The 25,451-nt window shown below is 41.9% G+C and overlaps 3 protein-coding genes and 1 long non-coding RNA gene across 10 annotated transcripts in view; 3 read left to right on the top strand and 1 right to left on the bottom strand.

Moving 5' to 3' along the window:
- The first annotated feature begins 40 nt into the window (after nucleotides 1-40).
- On the top strand, nucleotides 41-6,135 carry slc25a16 (solute carrier family 25 member 16). The gene is made up of 10 exons (XM_052079901.1): nucleotides 41-308; nucleotides 442-576; nucleotides 1,685-1,777; nucleotides 1,861-1,994; nucleotides 2,100-2,163; nucleotides 3,072-3,193; nucleotides 3,269-3,335; nucleotides 3,590-3,752; nucleotides 3,837-3,905; nucleotides 4,021-6,135. The coding sequence occupies exons 2-10, from the start codon at nucleotides 474-476 to the stop codon at nucleotides 4,175-4,177; spliced, it is 972 nt and encodes a 323-aa protein (XP_051935861.1). The 5' UTR covers nucleotides 41-308; nucleotides 442-473; the 3' UTR covers nucleotides 4,178-6,135.
- An 887-nt stretch (nucleotides 6,136-7,022) lies between these two features.
- On the top strand, nucleotides 7,023-15,493 carry alox5a (arachidonate 5-lipoxygenase a). The gene is made up of 14 exons (XM_052079878.1): nucleotides 7,023-7,351; nucleotides 8,956-9,154; nucleotides 9,216-9,297; nucleotides 9,368-9,490; nucleotides 9,666-9,772; nucleotides 9,855-10,027; nucleotides 10,116-10,262; nucleotides 11,281-11,484; nucleotides 11,564-11,650; nucleotides 12,055-12,233; nucleotides 13,114-13,235; nucleotides 13,397-13,497; nucleotides 14,880-15,050; nucleotides 15,234-15,493. Exons 1-14 carry the CDS (start codon nucleotides 7,202-7,204, stop codon nucleotides 15,411-15,413), a joined length of 2,025 nt encoding a protein of 674 aa, XP_051935838.1. The 5' UTR covers nucleotides 7,023-7,201; the 3' UTR covers nucleotides 15,414-15,493.
- Nucleotides 15,494-18,068: 2,575 nt separating this feature from the next.
- Nucleotides 18,069-18,466, top strand: LOC127610147 (uncharacterized). The gene is made up of 2 exons (XR_007964752.1): nucleotides 18,069-18,231; nucleotides 18,358-18,466. It is a non-coding gene; the product is annotated as an uncharacterized LOC127610147 (long non-coding RNA).
- Nucleotides 18,467-19,523: 1,057 nt separating this feature from the next.
- The window catches only part of marchf8 (membrane-associated ring finger (C3HC4) 8), a 47,378-nt gene continuing 41,450 nt past the window's right edge, over nucleotides 19,524-25,451 (bottom strand). For 4 of the 7 annotated variants that reach the window (XM_052079884.1, XM_052079887.1, XM_052079886.1 and 1 more), the window contains 4 exons: nucleotides 23,105-23,285; nucleotides 21,858-21,993; nucleotides 21,113-21,127; nucleotides 19,524-20,325 (listed from right to left, as the gene is read on the bottom strand). In XM_052079884.1, coding sequence (XP_051935844.1) covers nucleotides 20,021-20,325; nucleotides 21,113-21,127; nucleotides 21,858-21,993; nucleotides 23,105-23,285 — 637 coding nt within the window. In that variant the 3' untranslated portion in view covers nucleotides 19,524-20,020. The remainder of the gene's footprint in view (nucleotides 20,326-21,112; nucleotides 21,128-21,857; nucleotides 21,994-23,104; nucleotides 23,286-25,451) is intronic. The other 3 variants (XM_052079885.1, XM_052079889.1, XM_052079891.1) reach the window with 1 other exon arrangement.

Below are 25,451 nucleotides of genomic sequence, written 5' to 3'. Positions count from 1 at the left end.
AACACAACTCCAATATGGCGCGTGAAACTGACGTCATCTACGTCACTAGCGAGCGCTTGTCAAGCAAGAGCGAAGGGCACTCCAGCTCTTGTGACTTGTTCAGCATTACGTGAACATCGGAAACATCGGCATATCTTCTTATTCGACAGGTTACGTTGTCAGATCATGATTGTTTAGCGACACTCATATTTATGTCGCGTGTCGTGTGAGCTAGCGTCGTATCCAGGAACAAGGCGACGGCAAAGTCATTTTACTGACGGAACATTTATTCCATTGCTATTAACGGTGTATGTACAGAATTTCAAGTCGTAAGTACAGTGCAGTATTTTATAGTACATACAATGGATGGATTTTACTCGACACATCCCCAAATCCAAGAATGTTGGGCAATGCCTTTGCTGATGACCAATATATAATGATATGTCTATTTTTGCTTGGTAGTGACGCATGAGGTGGATTTGTGAGCATCCAGGATGACATCGGAGGCTGCTGCTGCTCCTGTCCCCGCACCTCCAGCCTTAAGCAGCACTAAAGCGCGAATAGACCACTATTGGCTCCGCTCTTTTGTTGCTGGAGGTAGGTCGTGACACATGATTATTATTTAGACATGTCATTTCGGGGCACCATGATCAAATTTGCTTCCCGGCTTGCTCCATGTTTCCTGTTTAAAAATAATAATAATAATAATTGCAGTCTGCCAGTATTGTTGGGGCTCTGGTCACGTGATTTATATTGTTGTTGCTAGACTATTGTTGTGCCCTTTGTTCGCTCATCCCTCAACCACGTTGTCCTGTTTTCGCTATCTACTGTCTGTCCCTCTACGCTGTCTCTCCATTGCAAACCAACCATTTTTACAAACACGAAAATGTTTGTACTCCATTCTTAAATAGTATTTTCACATGACATCATGTCAATCCAGTATCGAGCTCATACAAGTCACAACACTATTAAAAATGCCACAGTTATATGTTAACAACGTTAACACGGACGTGTCGTATTTGTCGATGTGCATTTTCCCCCCCTCAGAATTTCACTGCTCTCCCGACTGGTAGGCCAATGCCGAGTATACGCACTGCTGCCATGACAGCTCAAGGCAGTGCTAGGGGGTTAAGACAAGGCGAGCGCTACTACGAGCTCAGAGTGAAGGACAAAAAGCAAGCGCTTATAAAGACAGAAAAAGTGTCAACTGTGTTTTCATTTGTGGAGGAAGTACTCTCCAGCCATGCTGCTGAATTCAACTTGTAAATTATCGTCACTTTTTGAAGATTGCACTTTATAAAAACATTCTTAAATAAAGTGGAAATAATTAAACCGTTTTTGCCACATTTGTTTAGTCAATTTAGCAGGCATTGTGCTGCCTCTTTTGGTGTATTCTCCTTTGCCTCCTGGGAGCAGTATGTCATACACCTGCACATGAAGACTGTCATGGCGCCTCAATAGGCTGCAATAATATTGGTCTTTCAATGCAGAGGATAAAGAACATCTGCCTATGAGTATTAAATTATCTGGCTACATGTGTAGCTTCTGTTCAAATATCTGTTGCTTTAAGGGTAATAGGGTGAGAAGGCTCTTTAGAGTCACAAATACGAGCAGTTAAAAAGTCAAGAGTTAACAATATGAAAGGAATTTCTCTGCGTTTCTTTGGTGGAGAATCCTTGTTCATTCAGTTACTTCTCTGCCGTAGGTGTTGCAGGATGCTGTGCCAAGTCTACAATCGCTCCTCTAGACCGGGTAAAGATTCTGCTTCAGGCCCAGAATCCCCACTACAAACACCTGGGTAATCTGTTGACAAATCGTAATTTGAATTCATTTAGCGTCGCCCGATAATTATGGACTTCATTGCGCCTCTTTCGATTTCAGGCGTGTTTTCCACTTTAAAAGCTGTGCCAAAAAAAGAAGGCTTCCGCGGCTTGTACAAGGGTAATGGTGCGATGATGGTGAGGATATTTCCTTACGGTGCGATCCAGTTCATGGCCTTTGATCATTATAAAAAGGTATGGTCCTTCCTCTAGTGTGGGGTAAAAATGTCAGTAAATGGGATGCCCTTGGCCTTGAATGACAACTTGCACCTCCTGCATGCATTTTCATTTGCTCAACAGCTGCTTAGTAAACAACTTGGGATCTCCGGACATATTCACCGCCTCATGGCCGGTTCCATGGCAGGTAGGTTTGAAAACATTTTTTGGTATGACGTTAGCTCCTTAAAATGGGGATCTCCCACACTCCAAAAACATGCGCAGTAGGTTAATTGATCACTCTAAATCAGGTATGTCCAAAGTCCGGCCCGGGGGCCAAATCCGGCCCTCGGCCCCTGTCATAAAATCAGTGCCTCTGGCCCGCAGGTTGGGCGCAATGGAACACGTGTTGCATTGACTGAGGTCTCATAGACTGGTAAGTGATGTTTCATAGAGTACTGCTTCCCTCTAGTGGCTAAATGAGTAATAGCATTCACTAAATGAGTAATAACATTTAGACACTAGAGGGCATCACTCACGAGTTAACCAGACATCACTCCGTGTTTATATTGACTGATATGTCATATTTCAAATGATCCTTGCAGTTGTGGATATGTGTATTGCTTGTTCATTTCCCTGTTGTTCGAGTCAAAGGTTTTGTGACTATTGAAAAGTCATGGTGATACATTTTATGTTTCAAATCAATCAATTTGCACTCAGGAGACTTCTGTTTAAGAAAAAGTCAAGTGAATAAGCAGTTGCATGTGATATACCCGTTTCAAATGAACCAAAAGAAATTCTTAAGATTGTTGAAATTAAAATAAAAATGGAAATGTGAAACAGACTGGCTTACTAAAATTTGTTGAACAATATTGTTGTTCAATGTAAAGAATGTCAGCCAAGGTCGGCCTCCCGACATTTTACCACATAAAATCTGGCCCCCTTGGCAAAAAGTTTGGACACCCCTGCTCTAAATTGTCCCTTGACATGATTTCTTTTGTCTGTGCGTCTCCCACGATTGGCTGTTTGCACTTTGGCTCCACCTAGTGGAAATTTGCTGTTGTGTGGTTTAATTCGTTTTTTTTTTAATTAAATGATTCACCCCCGTCTTGTCAGGTATGACAGCGGTGATATGCACTTATCCATTGGACATGGTTCGAGCCAGACTGGCCTTCCAGGTGACCGGGTACCATCGCTACACCGGAATCATCAATGCATTCCACACCATCTATCTGAATGTGAGCTACCGGTGTATAAACACGTGCCGAAGACATGGTCGCAAATGTTTTATCACCGTTTGTATTTTGCCACAGGAGGGGGGATTCTTGGGCTTCTATCGGGGACTCACCCCAACCCTCATTGGAATGGCCCCTTATGCAGGTGATGGCTGTTGTAAATATATGTCTGTGAAAGCAGCGGGGCGTTCAAGCGAGATGAAAAAAAACACTTTTACAAGATCTACCGAATGAGCTCAATGTCTTGATGTCGGGATTGGTTTAAATTGCTTGAAGGATGTGTACATAGAAACAAAATCATCTGAATGTAGGCAAAAAAAAATGTACCTGAAGTATTTAGTCGCAGAGCAGCATTCCGCTCTCCTCCCCCTTGCTTGATGGTGTGTTTTGATGCTTCAGGTTTCTCCTTCTTCACCTTCGGGACCTTGAAAAGCCTCGGTTTGAAACATTTCCCAGAGACGCTGGGACGCCCGTCGTCGGACAACCCAGACGTTCTGGTTCTTAAAACCAAAGTCAACCTGTTGTGCGGAGGCGTTGCCGGCGCCATCGCTCAGACGATATCGTAAGCACTAGTGGACGACTTTCCCTTGATATGTGGCCCACTAGCATCTCAAATGTTTTTTTGTTTTTTTTTTGGTCCCACTAGCTATCCCTTAGATGTGGCACGGCGAAGGATGCAGCTCGGATCCGTGCTTCCTGACGGACACAAGTGTGTGTAAGCACCAACACCCCCCCCCCCCCCCCCGCGCTTCACTCAAGCGACAGTGGATCTCAAGTTCGCTGTCAGTTAAAACAACTATTTGCATATGCATCTCTTGTGCCCCGAACAGCTCCCTGAGCAAGACCCTATCTTACGTCTACAAGGAGTACGGGGTCAAGAACGGCCTCTACCGAGGACTGTCGCTCAACTACATCCGCTGCATCCCCTCTCAGGCTGTGGCCTTCACCACTTACGAATTCATGAAGCAACTCCTCCACCTCAACTAGCGGCCATGTCACCGGATTCAGTGACATGGCCGCTGACATCGGCGCGAGTCACTCATCTGACTCGCGCCGATGCTTGCTTGGTATGTCTTAAAATGACCACGGCAACAAAATATTTAGAACGTGGTTTTTAAGGATAAAAAAAAATCCCAATATTTTTGCATCACGATTCATTGCTTTAATTCCTTCGCCCCCAGGGGGCGTGATGATGCAGTTGTACAGTACAACGGAAGAAAACTCGGCGACTCATAAGCTGCAGGAGAGGATAAAGAATGTATGCGTCAAGTATTGTCATATTGCCTGTTGTATTTCAAATATCTTTTGCATAAGTTTATAACAGACAAATTGATGCGAGTTTCGTTAGCCTGCCAATGGCCTTTTGCATTGTGTTAGCTTTTTGCCAGCTGACTTTGACAGTGACGTGGCTGGGTTGAATGCACTGTGTGTACAGTGATTCTTTTTCTTTTGTGTTTAGTTTTACACTCAATTTCAACAGGGAGTGGCAGTAAAAAGCTTGAAGCAAGCCCTTCACCTCTTTTTTTTTGATGAATTGTTTACGCGTTCGAGCGTTTGGCACTCAAATTTTTGCTCACAGCTCCAGGCAAAAACATTCAGGCCACGGCTTGTATCCCAAAAAACTCATAAGTCGGTGTACCACTGTACCTCCCGTTACAAGCATGTATATAACCGGCAGCTGGAAAGAAGCGTAAAATGAGCAACTGATTAACTATATTTCTACCGTTACCGAGTAACATGAAATCCAAACATTTCTTTGGATTTTTGGGATGAGTATAATACACTGAAAGCTGATGTTAAGATTGCATGACTTAGGATTCAGGGCTTTATATAAATATATAAGGGGTGCGAGTGTCATATATGCCTTGTCCTGTTTTTTATTTTTATTTTTATGTCTTTTTTTTAATGCCTCTTAAAATCTGATCAGTTTGTGAATCATCTTTCATTGTCTTATGCCAAACTTTAAAGAGAACAGTATAGTGATATTATTGTTATTTTTTGGTTTTGGACACAGATGTTTAACGTGTGCTTATAATCACTCGCAATTCTGTGTGCTCTGATATTCTTGTTGATGTCCATATTTGACTCTGTGCTGAATGTAGATCAGACAAGTCCGGATCGGGCGATGTTCTTTCTGATAGGAAGGAAAATTGCACTTTTAACTGTTTACCTTTTACTTCTGTTATTTATTGATTTAGCTTCATGTCGCCACTGGGTGGTGGCTCTGCTGACAGAAATGATATGGTTTAGTTATAACTGTAAAAAGTCATGTAATTAAAACCGAATACGTGTGAAATAATTCTGTTTACGTAATTTAACGTAAATTGAAAACAGGCCTGCGCGCTATTTTTCTTTTCATGACAAACATTGGAAATGATTATCAGTCTTGGCAATTTAGTGTCACCGTTTTTTCCCCTTAACTTTGAGCAACCCTAGACATATGTTTTACATTCGAAAAATGTCATGGGTTTCACCAAACAGAAACGTCACAGGACGTAGAAACAACAGCATTTATGTATCTTCTGCCACCTAGTGGTCGAGCATTTAATTGTCCCGCCTTTCACTTCTACTCTATGTATATCGCTGGGATATAAAACCGCATTAATAATTTGCATTAAATAATTTTCAGACCAAAATTAAGACTGAAATTCAGTCATTTCTCACGGTACATTTGAGCTTTTGTGGAACAATGGTAGGCAAACAAGTATTTTTGAAAAATTCAAGTGAATTGGGGGCATTTCTGCTGGCACCACTCCAAATTTTACGTAAATATTCTCTACATTATATCACATATTTGTACAATGTGGTTGGCTACTTGATGTGAGTCATGTTTCGAGAAGTGACCGAACAAATATAAAAATGTCCATATTGTATTTTCTTTCTCTGTTTGGCTTATGCATATTTTTAAAATCAGGACATGATATTGAATATCACCTTGTTAACGCCATGCTCAACTGTGTCTTCTTGCTTGAAGTCTTTAGACCACGTGTGCACCGGTATATCGTGGTTCATGGTTGACTCCTACGCTATATGGCATATCTTTTTAAGCGATCCTTTACTCCCACCCCAACCCCGAGTATACAGGGAAGTTAGAATTTGATGTACAGTATTACCGCGTTGGGCTGCAACATTCCATGCTAGTCATTAGCCCGTCCATGGCATTTTGCATTATTGGATTGGATAAACTTTGTCAAATGTACTGTATGTGGAACATGCATCACAGATGAAATTTCTTCCAATTATGTGTTAGCATTAAGCTACCAGCGTCTTATAAGACAAAATTACATGATTTCATTCACATTTTAGTGTTCATATTTAATTTTCTGTTTCATATGTGAGCTCTACAGTAGACTTCTACTGGGATTGACAGCGCCTCTAATTTGAGACACTGCAAGTAAGAGACAGAAAACATACCCTTATTATGGATTCCTTCAAAAAGTGTATAATTTTTTTTTAATTGAATGTGTCTAAAGAATGTAAATTAAAGAGCAAAAAATTTTAAACACGGTCTCCTATATTTCAGATTTTCACTCTAAGTGGGTGGTTTTGAAATGAATGCCGTGGGGTTCACCATGCACGGGAAAAGTTAATTATGGTCAAGCTCGTACTGCAAAGAAGAAAAAAAAGGGAGCTCACTGACTCTCCTGTGATATTTGCCTAGCGCATACAACCAGGCATTGTTCAGTGTTACGTGCAGATTTGACTAGTAAATTTGACGCCTCATATGAGGCTTCAATCAAGCACACCCATTTTACTGTTTTGGTTTGTAAAAGGAAAAACATATCCCCAGGTCAACAAGGGCAGGAATGTCTCTGTAGTTCCCGTAGCGCACCTCCCACATCTGCTTCACCAAGTTACACATTCTTTGCGTAAGAGAAGTGAGGACATCGCAAAAAAATGAGAAGTCAACTTTTTGGAACCTAACCAACGGTGACCACTTAGACTGAAGTTAATGGGCGACGGAATTGATCATTTTAATCCAGTCAAGTGTTTTTTGGAGTCTTTCCATCAATGCCGTCATACACGGTGACCATCGCCACGGGGAGCCAGTGGTTTGCAGGGACGGATGACTACATCTACATAACGTTGGTGGGCACCGAGAGATGCAGTGAGAGGACTCTGCTGGACAAGCCTCTGTACAATGATTTTGAGAGGGGCGCGGTAAGTGAGTCAACGCGCACACAACAGAGTCAAACATACATCTGCTACGCGGTATACGGAGACATCATGGTTCTAATGTTAAAAGAGGAAGCTAAGATGGAAGAGTCAGTGATGACATTTTACCCGACCCATTGCACACCTTGACTAAGTCATAGCGTTGTCTGTCGTTGAACCTACCAAAGACGATGCAAGTACACGTTTGAGGAAGGCACCATCGAGTAAGAGAAGAAAAATGTAGGAAAGGGTTGAACATGTGAGATGGAGGAGAGAGCATCGATCATGTCAAAAACATATCGGGGCTGATTCTGTCAGGGCATGGGAGATGGGAAATGGAATTTTGGCGAGCTCATGCGTGAAGGGGTGCGCCAAAGTCAAGATAGGGTGGTCGTAAAAAATGGACCAAGGGTGACATGGACTACCGTATGATAGATTTGGTGCACCTGTAAAATAAATAATACACACACGCACATATACATACATATATACAGGTGTGTGTATTTCATAACTTTGCTGCTGTGAATCTGGAATTTCTCCATTGCGAGACTAATAAAGGTTTTCTTAATCTTTATATATATATATATATATATATATATATAGAGAGAGAGAGAGAGAGAGAGAGAGAGAGAGAGAGAGCGCTAGCTAGCTAGCTATATATATATATATATATAGCTAGCTAGCTAGCTATATATATATATATATATATATATATATATATATATAGAGAGAGAGAGAGAGAGAGAGAGAGAGAGAGAGAGAGAGAGAGAGAGAGAGAGCTAGCTATCTAGCTAGCTATATATTTATATATACCATATATATATATATATATATATAGCTAGCTAGCTAGATGTATATTTATATATACCATTATATATATATATATATATATATATATATATATATATATATAGCTAGCTGGCTAGCTATATTTATATATACCATATATATATATATATACAGTATAGCTCGCTAGCTTCATGACCCACACGTCAAGCATAGACTTGGAGCCGCATCTCAGATAAGCTTCTCGCGGCTTTGCGCACCTAACCCATCCCAGTGGATGACCATGAAGTCAATGATTAATCTTTGACGGGGAGGTTGTTCAGTAAACAGAGAAGAATCTATAATCAACCTCCGCGACAGGAACTCCATGTCATCCATGCCTCTTAGCACAAGAAGCATTCATGGTCATGAAGAGATTCCAAACTTTTAGCCAAGAATTTAGTCACAGAGGCTATTCTGTTGCATACGTTCACATTTAATCTATGGTGACTGCAATTTTCTGGGAGATAAACTATGTTCTCAAATGCCCAGTTCCAAGCAGACCAAACCCTTGGGTCTGTTCTTGCCACCATTGAGCCCACATGGCAGTTCCTCCTGGTCATTTTATTTCCTGGCCTGAATCCAACAAGGCAACATGGAACCCCTGCTACCCAGACACTTACCTTTCGGAATGTTTCTGGCTCTGGAACCTCAACTTTAGAACCACTTCAGGATCATCCCCTCGTCTTCCGTTTAAAAAGAGTTCTCCTAGAGAGCAGCTGAAACAACAAGTGGAGACAGATTCTAGTTTTTTTCCCAACCCACACAAACCGAATTGCTCGCAGGTGGATTCCTACCTGGTGAGGTCGGACGAGAACTTGGGCGAGCTTGCGTTGGTGAAGCTGGAGAAGAGGAAGTACTGGGTCCAAGACGACTGGTACTGCAGCTACATCTCAGTCAAGACCCCGAATGGAGACAACGTGGATTTCCCATGTTACCGCTGGCTGGTGGATGACAAGGAAGTGGTTCTGCGGGACGGACGAGGTAAGAGTCGCAAACTCGCAGCGGGTTAGGCCGACTCATTCCATTCTTTTGGTTTGGTTAGCTCACCTGCCTCAGGATGATAAGACCAGCCTGGTCAAGCAGCACAGAAAGACCGAGCTGGAAATGAGGCAGAAAGCCTACAGGTGTGTCTTATCGGACCACAAAGTCATTTGGCCGTCTCGTTCCGTGTTTAACAGAAGTTTTGTACCTTAGATGGATGGAGTGGCAGCCCGGCTTTCCGATGAGTATAGATGCCGGCAGACACCAGGATTTGCCTCGGGACATCCAGTTTGACAGTGAGAAGGGAGTGGATTTCATACTGAACTACAGCAAAGCGTTTGTATTGCCTCTAATTTCCTTTTTTTTTGTAAACCAGAACCACGATCCTATTTCAGCATTTTGTGTGAATGGATTGATTTCAGTTGCCGCCCACCAAAAAAGTTTTACATTCACCTCCCGCAGTTGACATGTACAACACACAGTGAACGGATCATCATAAATACATTTCCAGAATCGAGAACCTGTTCGTGAACCACTTCATGCACATGTTCCAGACGTCCTGGAGCGACTTTGACGATTTTGAGAAGATCTTTTTGCGAATCAAAAACACCATCTCAGGTCAGCATCGGAAGTTGTCTTTCGAGCGGTTTCTTCCTTTGCTCTTTTCACGTCTTGATTTTCCTACACACCTACCCTTCAGAGTATGTGATGCAACACTGGAAAGAAGATTTCATGTTCGGTTACCAATTCCTGAACGGCTGCAATCCCGTCGTCATCCAAAAGCTCACCAAACTTCCCGACAAGTTTCCCGTCACCAATGACATGGTCGCGGTTAGCCTGGAGAGACATTTGACTCTGGAAGAGGAAGTGAAGGTAGAATCACCATCACATTTTCTGATGATTTCCGTCGCGTGCCTGCCGCCTTGTTGTCTGACCGGTCATGTGACTGCCGCGCTTCAAGGCGGGTAACATCTACATGGTGGACTACGAAGTGTTAGACGGCATCCAACCGAACTGCACAGATCCGTGTACCCTGCAGTACTTGGCAGCTCCCATCTGTCTTTTGTACAAGAACACCCGGAACAAGATCCTGCCGATAGCCATACAGGTACGGTGATATTTTTTTATGTTATATGATAAAATAAAATATTTTTATATTTTGGTACGCATCATGGCACATATGATTAGCTAGGATGCTATACGGGCACATTCTGGTCTGGTAGCTGGGGGGAAGGTCTGCGTTCTTAAAAGGATTCACCGATTAACTCATTCAGTATCACCCAATTCTGGACCGAGTCTGAAAAGACGTTTAAAAACGTCTTTGGGAGTGAACGAGTTAATTGTGCCCAAGAGTGCAGTAAGACAAGAAAAGATCAGAAAAACTTTTTTTTGGCTCAGAATGGAGAAATTCCCAATAGATAAGGAAGGCCAATTAGAAGCAAGTCGAAAGTTTTAACGGCCGAGCTCAAGTCCGCTATCGAATTATGAAATGTGTGCCAAAGAGGCCGAATCCGACACTCTTCATTGTTCCAGTGGTGTACAGTGGACCAATCGTGGCGCGGATTCGTATCTCCAGATGTTTTTTTTTTAAATCCTCATTTCAAACCATATTTTGTGGAACATGCATTTTGAATGTTTCCCGCAAAAAAATTTTTTCCACGAATTTGGATTTCAAAAGATTGTTTTCCCGGTTGCCTGGTGGTCGACTGGTTGGTATGTAGAGGTGCAGGGTTCAATTCCGGCCCCGGCCTTCCTGTGTGGAGTTTGCTTGTTCTCCCTGTGCCTGCGCGGGTTTTCTCCGGGTAATCCGGTTTTCTCCCACATTCCAAAAAGATGCACGGCAGGTTGATGGAATATTCAAAATTGTCCCAAGGTGTGATTGTCGGCGTGTTGTGTGCTTTGCGGTCTGCTGGCAACCATTTCAAAGTCTCTCCCGCATACTGCCCGGAGACAGCTGGGATAGGCTCCAGCATGGCCGCGGCGCTTGGGAACTTAATGGAAGTATGGAGGATTGTTTTGTTTCTGACCCGTTCCTTATCCCCTACGAAAAGTGGGGCCCACTGGTCCTTCCATTATTTGAAAGTCAAGACATTGGCGACGCTTCTCACCTTTGCTCGTCTCCCCAGTTGGCTCAGACTCCAGGCAAGGACAACCCCATCTTCCTGCCCACAGACAGTCAGTACGACTGGCTCCTGGCAAAAATCTGGGTGCGCTCGGCTGACTTCCAACACCACCAGACGGTCACACACCTGCTTAGGACACATTTGATCTCAGAGATGTTTGCCATCGCCATGTTCCGGCATCTCCCCGCCGTCCACCCCGTTTTTAAGGTCAGACCCTCATCAATGAATCCGGCGGTAATCCAAAAAGGCGACCAATTAACGACAGATGTGCTCTTTCTTCCGCAAGTTGCTCATTCCGCATGTCCGTTTCACCATCGCTATCAACACCAAGGCCAGAGAACAGCTCATCTGCGAGTGTGGTATTTTTGACAAGGTGTGTGTGTGTGGAGCATCTTCAGTGAAGCAATTTAAACCTTTCATGCACCCTGTAACCTGATGACACGATAAGCTGTCTACTGTAGTCACCGCTGACGGGGTTAAGGTTAGCATAACTTGTTTTGGGAGTGCAGGTGGAAAGTGTAGATGACTCAGTTGGGTATAAAAATGGATACATGGATTATTTCTTGGACCAAAGGACCCAAACCGGATTTTCCACTTGTACTTTGCTTGAAAAAAAAAAAAGCAGAGCTTTTCATTTTGTAAATATTATCAAAATTACACCACTGCCGGTCTGTTGGAACATCAACATGATGCTTCTCATCCATGTAAACGACTCGACAACCCCTCCTTGAAATGATCTCAAAGAACAATAATGTGCATTTCTTCCGGCCCGACAAGGCGAACGCCACAGGCGGAGGTGGTCACATGCAGCTGGTTCGGAAGGCCACGAAAGCCCTGACCTTCAGGTCTCTTTGCTTCCCCGACATGATCAAATCTCGTGGAATGGAGAGCAAGGAGGAGGTTCCTACCTACTTCTACAGAGATGATGGCTACAAGGTGTGGGAGGCCACTAAAAGGTGAGGAACAAAAATTTGGTTGCCCATACTTGACTCGGATCGTCTCCATAAAGTCAGGAAAAGCCTACTAGAACAGCTGAACTTTATTTAGGGTTAATAAGAGGCCCTTTAAAGGGTGGGAGGCATGATCTGAGTTCTGACTCACATTTAGCACCATGGGTTTAAATGTGTTTAGCTGATTCTAAAAACTTCTGAGAGGGTGTGCACACTTATACAACCAACCGCATCTCAATTGTTCATCACTTCCCCGATTCAAATGTTTTGAGTTGTACAGGTTATAGGTCAGGATAATGGTGGATACGTTTTGAAATGCTTCAGGTTTCATCTTTTTAGTTCATATAAACCTGGAATTTGAACAGAGGTGTTTAGACTATGGTCTATGGTCACGAGCTATGGGTCGTGACCGAAAGAACGAGATCCCGGATACAAGCGGCCGAAATGAGTTTTCTCCGCAGGGTGTCCGGGCTCTCCCTTAGAGATAAGGTGAGAAGCTCGGTCATCCGGGAGGGGCTCCGAGTCGAGCCGCTTCTCCTCCACATCGAGAGGAGCCAGATGAGGTGGCTTGGGTATCTGATTCGGATGCCTCCTGAACGCCTCCCTGGTGAGGTGTTCCGGGCATGTCCCACCGGGAGGAGACCCCGAGGAAGACCCAGGACACGCTGGAGAGACTATGTCACCCAGCTTGCCTGGGAACGCCTCGGGATCCCCCGGGGAGAGCTGGAAGAAGTAGCTAGGGAGAGGGAAGTGTGGGCTTCCCTGCTAAAGCTGTTGCCCCCGCGACCCGGCCCCGGATAAGCGGTAGAAGATGGATGGATGGATGGTGTTTAGACTTTGTACAACCTCTGTATTTTGACTTCATACTCAAACGTGTCTTTCGCAGCTTTGTATCCGACGTGGTCGGCGTTTACTACACCAGCAACGAGAAAGTGCAGGGGGATGAGGAAATCCAGGCTTTTGTTAAAGACGTGTGCACCTTCGGCATGCAGGATTTGGATACGTGCGGTACGTGAAACCGTAATCTAATCTCAAAAGTCAAATTTGCTCGACGGGAACAAACAAGCTCAAATGTCTTCATGAGAAAAAAAAAAGCGTCATGGCGTCCCCGAGTGCGTTGCGCAAGCTTGCGTCGTCGTCACGTGTTTGCCAATGCCAATTCTTTGCAGATTTCCCAAAGACGCTGAAATCTCGCGAGGAGCTGATCGAGTACTTGACAGTCATCGTGTTCACGGCGTCGGCTCAACACGCAGCCGTCAACTTTGGACAAGTATGTACATTTCGGTTCGTTACATTCGGTGTGCGCCAGGCACTCATTTAATTAGCATGTGCACTCAAAATATTTCATTGTCAGGCGATTTTCTTTTAGCTTGCAATAAACGGTTCGATAGTTTGACTGTAGTTTAAATTCATGGAATTGGAAAGATTTGTAATAATAATAATAATAATAACAATGACATCAAAAATGATCAAGCTCAATAAGAATCTAAATCAAATGTGTCACTTTCCTTGAGGGGAGGATTTTAATTGACGTTTGAAGTCTCGAATTAACAATAATGTTATGTATGTTATGTATGTCGGGCGGCCCGGTAGTCCAGTGGTTAGCACGTCGGCTTCACAGTGCAGAGGTACCGGGTTCGATTCCAGCTTCGGTCTCCCTGTGTGGAGTTTGCATGTTCTCCCCGGGCCTGTGTGGGTTTTCTCCGGGTGCTCCGGTTTCCTCCCACATTCCAAAAACATGCGTGACAGGCTGATTGAACGCTCTAAATTGTCCCCAGGTGTGAGTGTGAGTGCGAATGGCTGTTCGTTTCTGTGTGCCCTGCGATTGGCTGGCAACCGATTCAGGGCGTCCCCCGCCTACTGCCCGGAGACGGCTGGGATGGGCTCCAGCACCCCCCGCGACCCTAGTGAGGATCAAGCGGCTCGGAAGATGAATGAATGAATGAATGAATGTTATGTATGTCACGCAAATAGGGTGACGGAAGCTTTATCTTCTGTGAAATTGACCGCTGTGATTTATAACATGTTTAAATTAGAGTTTAATTACTCGTGCCAACATAAATAATAAATATTATTATCATTTTATTCGTAGTAGTATTGTCTCGCTAAAATTGTCAGTCAGTATGATGAAAATGTCTATTTTTTTTTATTTTTATGATTTTTAAAAAGCATATTCTGATGATGACTATTATTTAAAAACAAAAAAAATATTTTTGAAAATTTTACAGATTTAAATAATTGAAATTTCAATTAAAACAAAAATATAATAACAATAATAATAAGATGATGAATGATACAACTGAATGGACAATTTAACCACAATTTAAAAAGTATAATCATGATATTATGGATGAAGTCCCATTTTCTATTCTGTGGAACAAAAATTTGGCATTAAAAATATTCTTAGCGATTATTCTTTAAACCCGTCGGCCTCCTCAAACAAGAAAAAGATGTAAGGGGAAAATATGAAATGTTTAAATTGTTTAAATTAAAATGTTTTTTTAATAATCAATTCTCATTAATAATAGTAATAATAATAAGAATAAGAATAAGAATAATATTCCATCCAGCGCCAATGCAAAAAATACCGTAAGTATCGTAGCATCGAGTGTTCAGATGAACAAACTGTCAACTCTTTGTGACCGCATCAAGTACGACTGGTGTTCCTGGATTCCCAACGCTCCGTCCACTATGCGGAAGCCTCCGCCCACGGAGAAAGGTTTGGCCGACGTCACCCTGATCATCGACAGCCTGCCGGACCGAGGACGCTCCAGCTGGCACCTGGGGGCCGTCTGGGCCCTCAGCCAATACCAAGAAAATGAGGTGGGTGTTGCGTTTAATTGTAGAGTAAATAGCAGCTGCGTAGCAAAAAAGCAGCTGACGAAGATCGTCACGTATGCGACGTAAGGATCTACGGAAGTCTTGTCGATATTTTATCTCAATACGGTGAAAAAAAAAACAATTGTCACGATGTACTTTCCTCCACGTTTTCTCACGTACTTTTAGCTCTACTTGGGAATGTACCCCGACGAGCACTTCATCGAGAAGCCAGTGAAGGCGGCCATGGAGAAGTTCCGGAAGAACCTGGAGGAGATCAGCAGCGCCATCAAGACAAGGAACCAGGGAAAGAAACTGCCCTATTACAACATGTCCCCCGACAAAATACCCAACAGTGTTGCTGTTTGAGGGGCGTGCTCATCCATATTGTGCCCAAACATTGCCTTCTTTTCAGAAATTCACACAATAAAAAGACACATTGACCTTAACCCTTGTGTGCTCCAAATTAAAAAGGCCTCAAGTTACGCATTTTACATTTTTTGTAATGATGTATTTTGTGTTATAAAAACATGTTTTTTTTCAAACACTCAAAATGTTCAGAGGCATCTGTACTATCCATACATATTGTTTTGTGTTTTTTGTTATTGTAAAGTGTCCTTGGGTGTCTTGAAAGGCGCTTATAAATAAAATTTATTATTATTATATTATTATATATAGTTTTTATTAGTTCTTTAGGATTTTTTGTTCTTTATTTTTTGCAAAAGGGAAAAAAAATTGTCTGGAGGTCCCAACCAAGCCCTACTAACGATCCCGACCGGACGTGTTCATGTAAATGGTTTGAAGCCTCCTGCAAAAAGGCAAACTCATTTGCGATCCTCTGACGCCACCTAAAGTTGCAAAATTGGAATGACCTCAACCCAACAATGTGGCATGCTTACGTCTGTCCAAGCGAAAACAAAGCGATTGACATAAAAATTGCGTGAAATGCATGTATATACATTAGGTTTACGATGGATTCAAAAATATGAATTATAATGGGTCTCTATGGTGCAAAATATGTAAATTGTGAAGATTAAGGTATCAAAACGTTTTTTTATTATTGCTGCAATGCCTGAGAATTATCAGCCGGTGACGTCATGAAATTTAGGCCATTTTAGAACCCCTCCATAAGTTTCAGCTCTCTCGTGTTTTTCTGAATGCCTTTGCCTTTGATTCAAAGACATCATTTTACATTTATCGCAAGCGGTGCACTACGAGGGTTAAAACAACCTTGGGTTCATCCGCTTCTGCAAGCTCTCGCAACATGAAGAATTAAATGTTCAAACTGTGCGTAATATTACAGCGACCTTCATTTGGGTATAATTTTTAACTTTTGTTCTGGACATTTTTCGATATTTAAGTGCAGTTTTAATGTTTTCAAACCACGCATGACGGTAACGTGGCTAACACCAATATTGATGGTACTTTTTAAGACTTTCAAAATCTTATTGATGCACGTTGTGGTCTGAGAAGGCAGGACAAGACCTTGTAAGAAAGGCATGCGGGTAGTACAACACTGTGTGGGGAAGGGACGCAACAAATAGCAAAAATGACAGTATGGGGTAGGACAAGATTGTATTGGCCAGGTCTGGATAGGACAGGCCTGGATTTTATATAGATGTGGACCGGGAAGGCAGCGCTACACTGAAGATTGAGGAGCAAATTTTGGGCCTTTTCCGACGACATAAATGTCACGTAATTCGTGTATTTTTACTTTTGACTTTTTAGCTGTATATTAATCCCTTCAGTCCAGCTCCCAATAAAGTGAAAATAGCAAATGTGCTTTGACAAAGTTTTTGGAACGTAAATTCCGCCTGAGGGGGACATGGAACTCACTCGGCCACGCCATTTAAAGGCACAGTACATAAATTCACAGCACAGTGAGTGCTATTCTTAAACACCAAACTTGAAAAGCATCTCAACTTTTATTTGGTTGTTCGTTTTAAATTCTACACACTTTTTGTTCAAACATGGGAACAGAAAACATCAACAGTTTTAGTTTTTTTTTTTTTAAAAAAAGAACGACTTTTTTTGTTTTGTTTTTTCCAAGTCGCTTTTACACTATTATTCCAAAGTGACGTTCACAGACAAACTTGTGGAATGATATAGATGAGGGGGAACAGTCGTCATATATATGTTTCAAGTCCAGTCAATAGTAAAAAAAAAAATTAAATGTAGCTTTATGCAAGTTACATTTTTGTGCCCTCTTCCCCTCCCTCGCCCAGACACGACGAGTAAAAGCAGCAAAGTACATATAAAAACACAACTTACACTCAATGGGATCTTTATATAGGAATGTTTACATCTAAGGCTCAAAACTTAATGCGAGGAGCCAGCTCCCATAAAAAAAAGCACTTTCTACAGCCTCGCATCCACTTTAAGCATGACCATAGATTAAATAATCAATTTACATATACAGCATGTTAAAACACATTTTAATAAGCAATTCCTAATAACAATAATTTTTAAAAAAAAAGGTGATTTGTACTGACAAAAGCGACAGCGAGGGAATGGTGAAAATGTAGATTTTGTAAAATCACTTGGAAAAGGGGACATGGTTGAGATTAACAAACATTTTTTTGGGAAAATAAATACAACACAAACAAAAACATCATTTTACACCCAGTGGACGAGAAACTCGGTAAGCAACTATAGAAGAGAGCAACAACGTAAAAAGGTAATTGCACTTTTTTTTCCGCCCACCTCATGCTCTCATTGCACCAAGCCGCCGAAAAAGAAAACAATCTTCCTCCAACTGACATGAAAAGAAAACACAAAAAAAACCCCCCATCCTTCTGCTTGTTATTAAAACAAAGCCACCATGTGATGTGGGCATAAATACAAAACAAACAAAAATGTTGGTTTCATTTATTGCTGCTGAGCAATCAGTATTACCAAGTGTGTTGTGGCACCATTGCACTTTTCGGGCAGTGGCGAGTATCAAAAAGGACCCTTGAAAAATATGACTTTTGTGTGTGCGTGGAATGGTTATAAAGGTCAACATTCTCTCGCTCTCAGACATGCACGCACACACACAAAGAGTTGCCTTGAGAAATCAACTGCCGTTTTACTGCTTTGCCAGCCTCCCACCACCCGAGGGCGCTAGAACGAGTCCAGCGCTGACTTCATCTACAAAAAGGAGGGGGCAGACGTATTTATTTGAGGGTGGTCTTTCAATTTTCTTGGTGTAAAAAAATTTTTTAAAAATCTAGCTTTTTTTTCATACACTTTTTTTGTCCTGATCACAAAAATCTTCCAATATTTTTTTTTTCAAATATGTTTGAACCAAAAATCTTTGTAAATGCAATGGAAGCAACTACCGCAAAGCCCTTTTTCTTTCTCGGACCAAACTAGAGCTCGAATGATTTATTAGCTGGCCGGTATTAGTGCTTTTCAAATTGATACTACCAACCCCACCTAAAGCCCTCCCGAAAAAATGCGTGCATTCCATATACAGCACATATATGTATCAGCCTCATCCTCAAAATGTGATGGCCCCTAAATTAAACTATGAAATCTGGTATTAATTTTGGTGTTTGGGTGGCAGTAGATTTCGCAGCGGTGGATTTCTCCAGGAAAGAATTTTACAGTACTGGAATATGGCAACAAGTTAATGTGGGAGTCTAAATGTATTTTCCTGAGGCTGTTTTTACAGGTCGAGGCTCTTCTGAACCAGACGCCAGTGGGACAAAGTTAGAAAACCACAACTTGGCCAATCAAGTTCCGGAAGCCAAAATGCTGTAAAAGCAGCCGCTGGACTATCGATAAACGACGCTCACATTAAGCTAGCCACATTTCATTAAATGCTCGCACGCACGCTCCTAAATTCAAACGTACAAAGTTGTCACGGTGAGCTCAGAGACATAGAAAAAGATCTAAAAATGTGTTTCTTTTTTTTTGTTTTTGTTAGATTTTTTTTTAGGTTTTGCATTTAAAAAAAACAAAAAAGTACATTCTCTTTCAAAAGTGTGGATGCTTTTTTTCCCTCCCCAAAGGAAAAAGGGAATTCACATCCTGGTTAAAAGTCTTTTTTTTTCTTCAGTTATCAGCTTTTACGTGTCCGCATCTGCCAAGAAGAAACCAAAAAAAGTGCTTCAATGCGCATCCATGTGTTGGTGGACTGAATCCCACGTGTGGGTGGACACGCCCCCAATACCTCCCCAACTTCTCAGATCCACGGCATGTTTGGTCCGGGACTCACAAGAGGTCAAAAACATAACCGCGCATGTATGTGTGTGTGTGTGTGTGTGTGTGTGTGTGTGTGTACTTGTTTTTCTGTCTTAGCATGGCACCAAACCTGACATTGTGCCTAAAATGTGCATGGCTGAGCTCCTTTGACCGTCTTTGTCAGACTTTACATTATTGTGGGGAAATTCTATCAAAAATTCGGCTTTCTATGTTTAGCGCAAGCACCAAAGTCGACATTGTGTGGACATTTTTCAATTTGGGGACATTTTTGAAAATGTTGTATGGATGAGCTATTCTTTCTATATCATACACATGTGCGTGGGTGTGGTGTTGTTTTTTGTTTTTTTTTTCATTCGTGTGGTGCTGCACATGCTCGTGTGGCCATTTTACTTGAGGGGACAGCAAAAACAACTATGTGTGTGTGTGTGTGTGTGTATACATTCTGGTCTTTCTATCTTAGTGTGACTGCTGACCACTTCTGATGTGAGCACTTTGCGGGGGATATAAAATAAATAAATAAATACATGTCACAATTTCGTTGAACTACGGTTGTGTATTCTTGTTTTTATCTAAATGTGGTACCTTTGACGGAAAATGTTTAGATAATCTCCTGTCACTCAATTTATTGGACTGACTGTGTGTGTGCGCGCGTGTGGGGGCGCCGGCTTATTTAAGTTCCCTAAAACCAGCATCCTGACAGCAAAAGAGGCAACAATTCGGCTCCACCGTCCCTCTCTGTGGCTCAATCACTGGATGATCAACCGAGTTCTCTGTTCAATACCTGCACGTCACACGTGGAGCACCTCCATACTGTAGTCCTCCGTCTCCGTATAGTGCGAGGAGTTTGTGTCGGAATGGGCGGGAGCAAGCGTGTCCTTGTGTTCCACGCTGGGCTCCAAGAGCGGCGGCTTCTCCAGCGCCAGTTTTTTACACGTGTCCGGCCGGTTCTGCACGTAGATGACGCGGTTGTAGGCCTTGAGTCTCCTCCACAGGTGGACATAGACCTTGCACTGCACGTACATGAACACCAGGCCGCCCGTGAAGCCGATGGCCACCACTACCAGCTTGGTCCAGAAGGGCCACTCCATAATGCCTGAAGAGGGCAGCAGGGTGTGGGGGATGCAATTGAATCAAATATGACATATAAAATAGTATATATATACACTTCAATTGGAGGTTATATAAATTAAACTTGCGCATTAAAAAAATATAAACTAAATTCAAATAAAAAACGAATCATAAATGGATTTAATTAATAAAATTATTGTAAAATTAGTTAATACAGCATAATTAAACAAATTAATGTGAATTGGAAAATTGGTAAAAAGAATTTAAATCTAATACTGTACTTGAAAAATATTTAAAATGAAAGAAAATCAAACGTATGTCACACATACAAAAATAATACCGTACTTAAAATACAAATTGTTTACAATGAATTTAAGCTACTGTCATTAATATAGCAAATGGTTTTTAAATACATTTATTCTGATAAAATAACTGATACAAAATACAAATGACATTTAAGTGACTAATACATTAATGGTAACGTGTAACATCAAATCATATCAAATTAAATGAAATGTTGCATGTTAAAAAAGTTTTTAAAAAAAAGACGAAAACTCGAGAAATATTTCTGAAATACAATATATGTTCTTTGACCAACAGAGGGCGCCTTCGTGTCACATTTGGAAAATGACTGCTTTCACGAATCTTCGTGCGTTTGTTTTCATAGTCAGAACATTTGAGCTGTAAAGAATTTTGGATTTGACAGTTAACTTACCACACATTAACACTAACATGGGCGGGGAAAGGGCCACAACTTGCAAACACACAAGACTGATGGGTGTGGGAATAAGTTCAAAATTCAAAACATTTACCTGGAATACTTCGGGCTGCATGAGTAAAGGGAATAATGAGTTCAATGTAGGTCTGAGTGTTATCGTAAAATAAGGCAGAGGTTTATTTCCTAAAAAGTACATTCAATATTACTGAAAGCCACTGTACATGAGGAACTGTGTCAACCTAGACACTCAATACAGAACAACGTAAATTGAAATGATCCAATTAAACAGTACATAAGTGTCACCCTGGGGTATGATATTCTGTGACGTCCATTCAAAAGCATGGGGGAAAAAAATCCCAAAATACTGATAAACATCAAATATCGATTTTCCGTGTAAAATGGAGGAATAGGGGAACAACTGAAAAAAAAACAACCGCTGGAAAAAAAAAGAAGAAATTATGAAATGTGTACCCAAAAAAAGTTTAAAAATAAATATATATTTTTTGAAAACCCAATTTGATTAAGAAAAAAAAAAGAAATTCCCCCCAAAACAACGAGAAATATTGCCCATGCTTCAACTATTTTATATTTAGCAGTAAAAAATCCATATGAATAATGTTGTCATTTGTAAGCGGGGAAAAAGGTCTATGTTTTAATGGGATTATTATTATTTATATATTTTTTACCCCCAAAATATCTTCCGAGAAATCAAGTTGGACTTTCACACGTACCACTCGATTTTCAGAATCCTTGGTCCAATGACTGAAATGTTTAAGAAGTGACGACAAGTACTTCAACAATTCACAACACTCTGATAAGATGGTATCAAAATGGCCGACCTTGTTTGATTTCGTCCGCCGTCCTGTCAATGAGCACGTACAGTGACCACACCACACACGTGATGGCGATAACATGGAAGGTGACCGAGCACATGATCTTCCGCCGCTCGCTTGCTGTCATCTGTAGCTTCTCCCACTGTGGGAATTACCAAAAAATAAAATAAAAAATAGCACAGTCAGCCGGTTAGAAAAGCATTCACAGTGAACCACTAGCTATAGCGCATTTTGAAACAGGTCAGGATAAAACAGACGTACGGATATACCCTGCAGAAGGCTCAGCTCCTCTCTTAGATTCTTAGTACCGGTACATTCAGTAACAGTATGTGTCATTCTTCACAGAGGATAAAGAATAGATGCCCGGAAGTATTTTTATATGGTCTGTCCGAATGTATGGCAGTAACACGAGTGTTCAAATATCTGTTGTTTAAAGAGTATCAACATCGAAACAGACGCTAATTGTTAGCCCGCGTGCTATGGCGTTTCTCATGGCATGTTAGCATTGAGTTAAGAGAGAATGTTTAATTCTTATTTTGAAAAGACTTGGGGTGACTCTGGGGTACATCTTGAGAGTCATAAGGCAGCAAACCCCATAGTCCCATTTTTGTGTCAGCACTACGTTTAAGTGGCATCATTTTTTTGGTTTTATTTTTTTTTACTGTCAGGCTACTTCGCCACTCTGTTTGGTTTATTGTAAATCTGACTGTTGTCGCAACTGTCAGACGCATCGAGGTGGTGAAGGTTCGGAATCTGCATGCTATGACAAGAATTGGCATACTTGCGGTTAGGTGACAACAGTAGCACGTGTTTTTTTTTTTTCAAAGTCGTGGCAGCTGGCTTATCAGCACTAGTGACATCATGGAAGTTGCTTTGGCAGAAATTAAATTCATGTTTATTCAAACAGTTTAAAAGGCAAAAGCAGAGTAAATATTGGCTCTTTATTGGGGATTTTTTTTTTCTTTCTGCGGAGCTGCCTGGAGCGTGATATAATATATTCAGAAGTGATCCGGAGCCAATGCAACATGAAGGTTGTTTACGATAAATGTTCTGTCATTGGGTGAGCGCTGCACCACAGAAACAAACCAGCATTGAATGAGGAATTAATATGGTCATTTAAGTGAAATCATCTGCCAATAAAACTGGAAAGTTTCACTTGGCAACGTTTCTTAAAACATGCGAGCAATATCTTGCATTAAAAAAACGATGTCACAAAACGAGTCAAAATGATAAGTGCATTTTGACTAACATACCTTGCGCAGAGGCTTGAGCTTGGTCTCCATAATGAACTCGTACTTGCAAAGCTCGCAGCAGCGCGTGTCCGAGCTCTTGATCCACTGCTGCAAACACGACTGATGTACGAAGCGCAGGCTGCCCGTGCAGTGGCACGGCGTGATGAGAGGACTCTCGTCATCGCCTTCACAGTGACAGATCCTGAAGCGCAACGACAAATATAAATATACGTTTACGTATTTCGTAAGACGGACCACGAGACGCATCCAATATACGTACATTTCTCACAGGTAAATATGTTCCTTTTCTTTTTGGCATCGATAAGAGAAACAAACGCCATGAAAATCGGTGGAAACTAAGCAAGCGACAACTTCATTTCAATGTCTGTACAATGCATTGGATGGGAACACTGACCTACCCAACATGGCCGCCATGTTGGCCCATTAGTTAATTGGCTGCCTCAATGCGCTTGCCGTGTGTAGTCTTTCTCTTCATATCTATCCATTCATCCTGAATAAAAATATTTGAGGGCTACAGTGGCGTGGGGAGGATGGACTGAGAATAGGGGTGGGGGCGCCGGGGGGGTGGGGGGGGGGTGGGAGAGAGACAGCCAGACACTTGGTCTAGCTTGAATCTAGCATAACTAACCAATTGTATATGCTAAAGTCTTAACTATCGAGCCATCTGTCCATTACCTGCCCATCTTAACTGTGAAAGAAGCTGAGAGACAGACCGCTAATCACCCGCTGGGAGCTTCCAGCCACCTGACAGGAAGCTGCCACGACATGCTGCTTGTTTGGGTGCGTGCGCAAGAGACTCCAAAGCCAATTTGACGCCTTTAATCCACCGCACCTCCTCCTCAGCTGGCTCTCTCTCTCTCTCCTTCGCATGTTTTTCCCCGTGAAGAGCACAAACTGACATTCACGTATAAGACGGCCAAGCGGGGACATTCCCATTGGCACGTGAGCAGCCGCTTTGATTAATCCACTCAACCTCAGCCGGGTTAAAAAAAAAAAAACGCAGACGTCTCTGAAGGGCTCTCCTAAAGTAGCCCAAAGGCGCTAAATTAAGGACAGCTGCTAATGAGCCAATACAAACAATGGCGACACAATGTCCAGTTTTGACCGACTCTGCCGTAAAAGGTATTCATTTAAAAACATTGACGTTTACAGTTGTGTTTCAAGCGGAAGCCCCCTTTTTATTGCGCCGGATATGTGACTCGTCTGTAACTCCAGCAAAGACGTATACAGTAAAAAAACAAAAAAAAAGAGCAAATTCAAGCCCCACTCAATATCTCAGTATTTTATACACAAATGTAAAGTTTGAGATTGGCCAAGTCACGCTGCAAATTATGGCGCTCACTTTTCTCATGATAATCGTTTGACGGCAAACTCACATCCAACACACTCGTTAACTTTTTGGCAGTTGGCAGTGTAACATGTTATTCATCCATATTGTTAAAAAAAATGTGAGATCATATGAAATATGGTTCAACTCATTTGACTGTTTTTGTTGTCGTTTTTGTTTTGAATGATTCAAATTGCCGTATGACAGCTGAGTACCGCTGCGGTTCACATATTGACACCCACCAGGATGACAAACGCATTAAAAAAAAAAAAAAGGGAAATCAAATATGGCAGTGAAGTACTTTCGGGGGTTCCTCGGTTTACGATGGAGTTCCATTCTGAAGCCACTGTGCAATTGTGTCTGTGAATTTTGGATTATTACACATTGTATGCTGTAAAAGTCGTTCAGAAACGATAGCTTGAAATAAAACGCCAACGACACTTGGTCCAAAATAATTCACGTCGGGTCAAAAAGGGATTCGGCTCAATTTTGGGCTTTTTGGATTCATTTCAACCAAAAAGTTGGGTCAAATAACGAAGCCATAAAAAATGCACGGCACTCACAAATATTTTTGGGGAAAAAAAAATTTGTTTTGGTTGTCAAAATGAATGACCCACGTATTTTTTTATTTTTTTGAAACGCAACAAACTGGGTTGTTTTGTCAGTTCTTTATTTGACTTTGAAAACAACCCAAATAGTGTGGGTGATCTGCCCATAATTGGGTTGCTTTGTGGGTTATTCATTTAACTTAAGAGTCGGTTCCGGTCCATTTTCTGGCCCAATTAGCGTTATTTTTGACACGCGTATTTTTTTTTCCCGCCACTGTAAACCGTCGAGGACCCCGTGGAAAGGATATGATGGGTAAACATAAATGAGGACTAATGAGCGTGTGTGTGTTTGTGTGGGTGTGCATGTGGGTGCGCGAATCAGCCTACAAGAAGCTTTCAACGACTCCATTTGCATCACTGGGGGTGGCGTTGGTTCTACCACGTCACAGGGGGGGTGGGGGGGGCAGGTGTG

Source organism: Hippocampus zosterae, chromosome 11, assembly GCF_025434085.1.
Source record: "Hippocampus zosterae strain Florida chromosome 11, ASM2543408v3, whole genome shotgun sequence".
Lineage (NCBI taxonomy): Eukaryota > Metazoa > Chordata > Actinopteri > Syngnathiformes > Syngnathidae > Hippocampus > Hippocampus zosterae.
Note: the sequence above shows the minus strand (reverse complement) of the source record. Positions and strands in the feature narration are given on the sequence as shown.

What these genes read in the sequence shown, in the direction of transcription:
- slc25a16 (XM_052079901.1), top strand. Translation starts at nt 474, where the DNA reads ATGACATCGGAGGCTGCTGCTGCTCCTGTCCCCGCACCTCCAGCCTTA. An exon ending in CCTTTGATCATTATAAAAAG is followed by an intron (nt 1,995 to 2,099) that starts GTATGGTCCTTC and finishes TTTGCTCAACAG; the next exon opens with CTGCTTAGTAAACAACTTGG. An exon ending in TGGAATGGCCCCTTATGCAG is followed by an intron (nt 3,336 to 3,589) that starts GTGATGGCTGTT and finishes TTGATGCTTCAG; the next exon opens with GTTTCTCCTTCTTCACCTTC.
- alox5a (XM_052079878.1), top strand. Translation starts at nt 7,202, where the DNA reads ATGCCGTCATACACGGTGACCATCGCCACGGGGAGCCAGTGGTTTGCA. An exon ending in CTCTGGAAGAGGAAGTGAAG is followed by an intron (nt 10,028 to 10,115) that starts GTAGAATCACCA and finishes CCGCGCTTCAAG; the next exon opens with GCGGGTAACATCTACATGGT. An exon ending in GCAGGATTTGGATACGTGCG is followed by an intron (nt 13,236 to 13,396) that starts GTACGTGAAACC and finishes AATTCTTTGCAG; the next exon opens with ATTTCCCAAAGACGCTGAAA.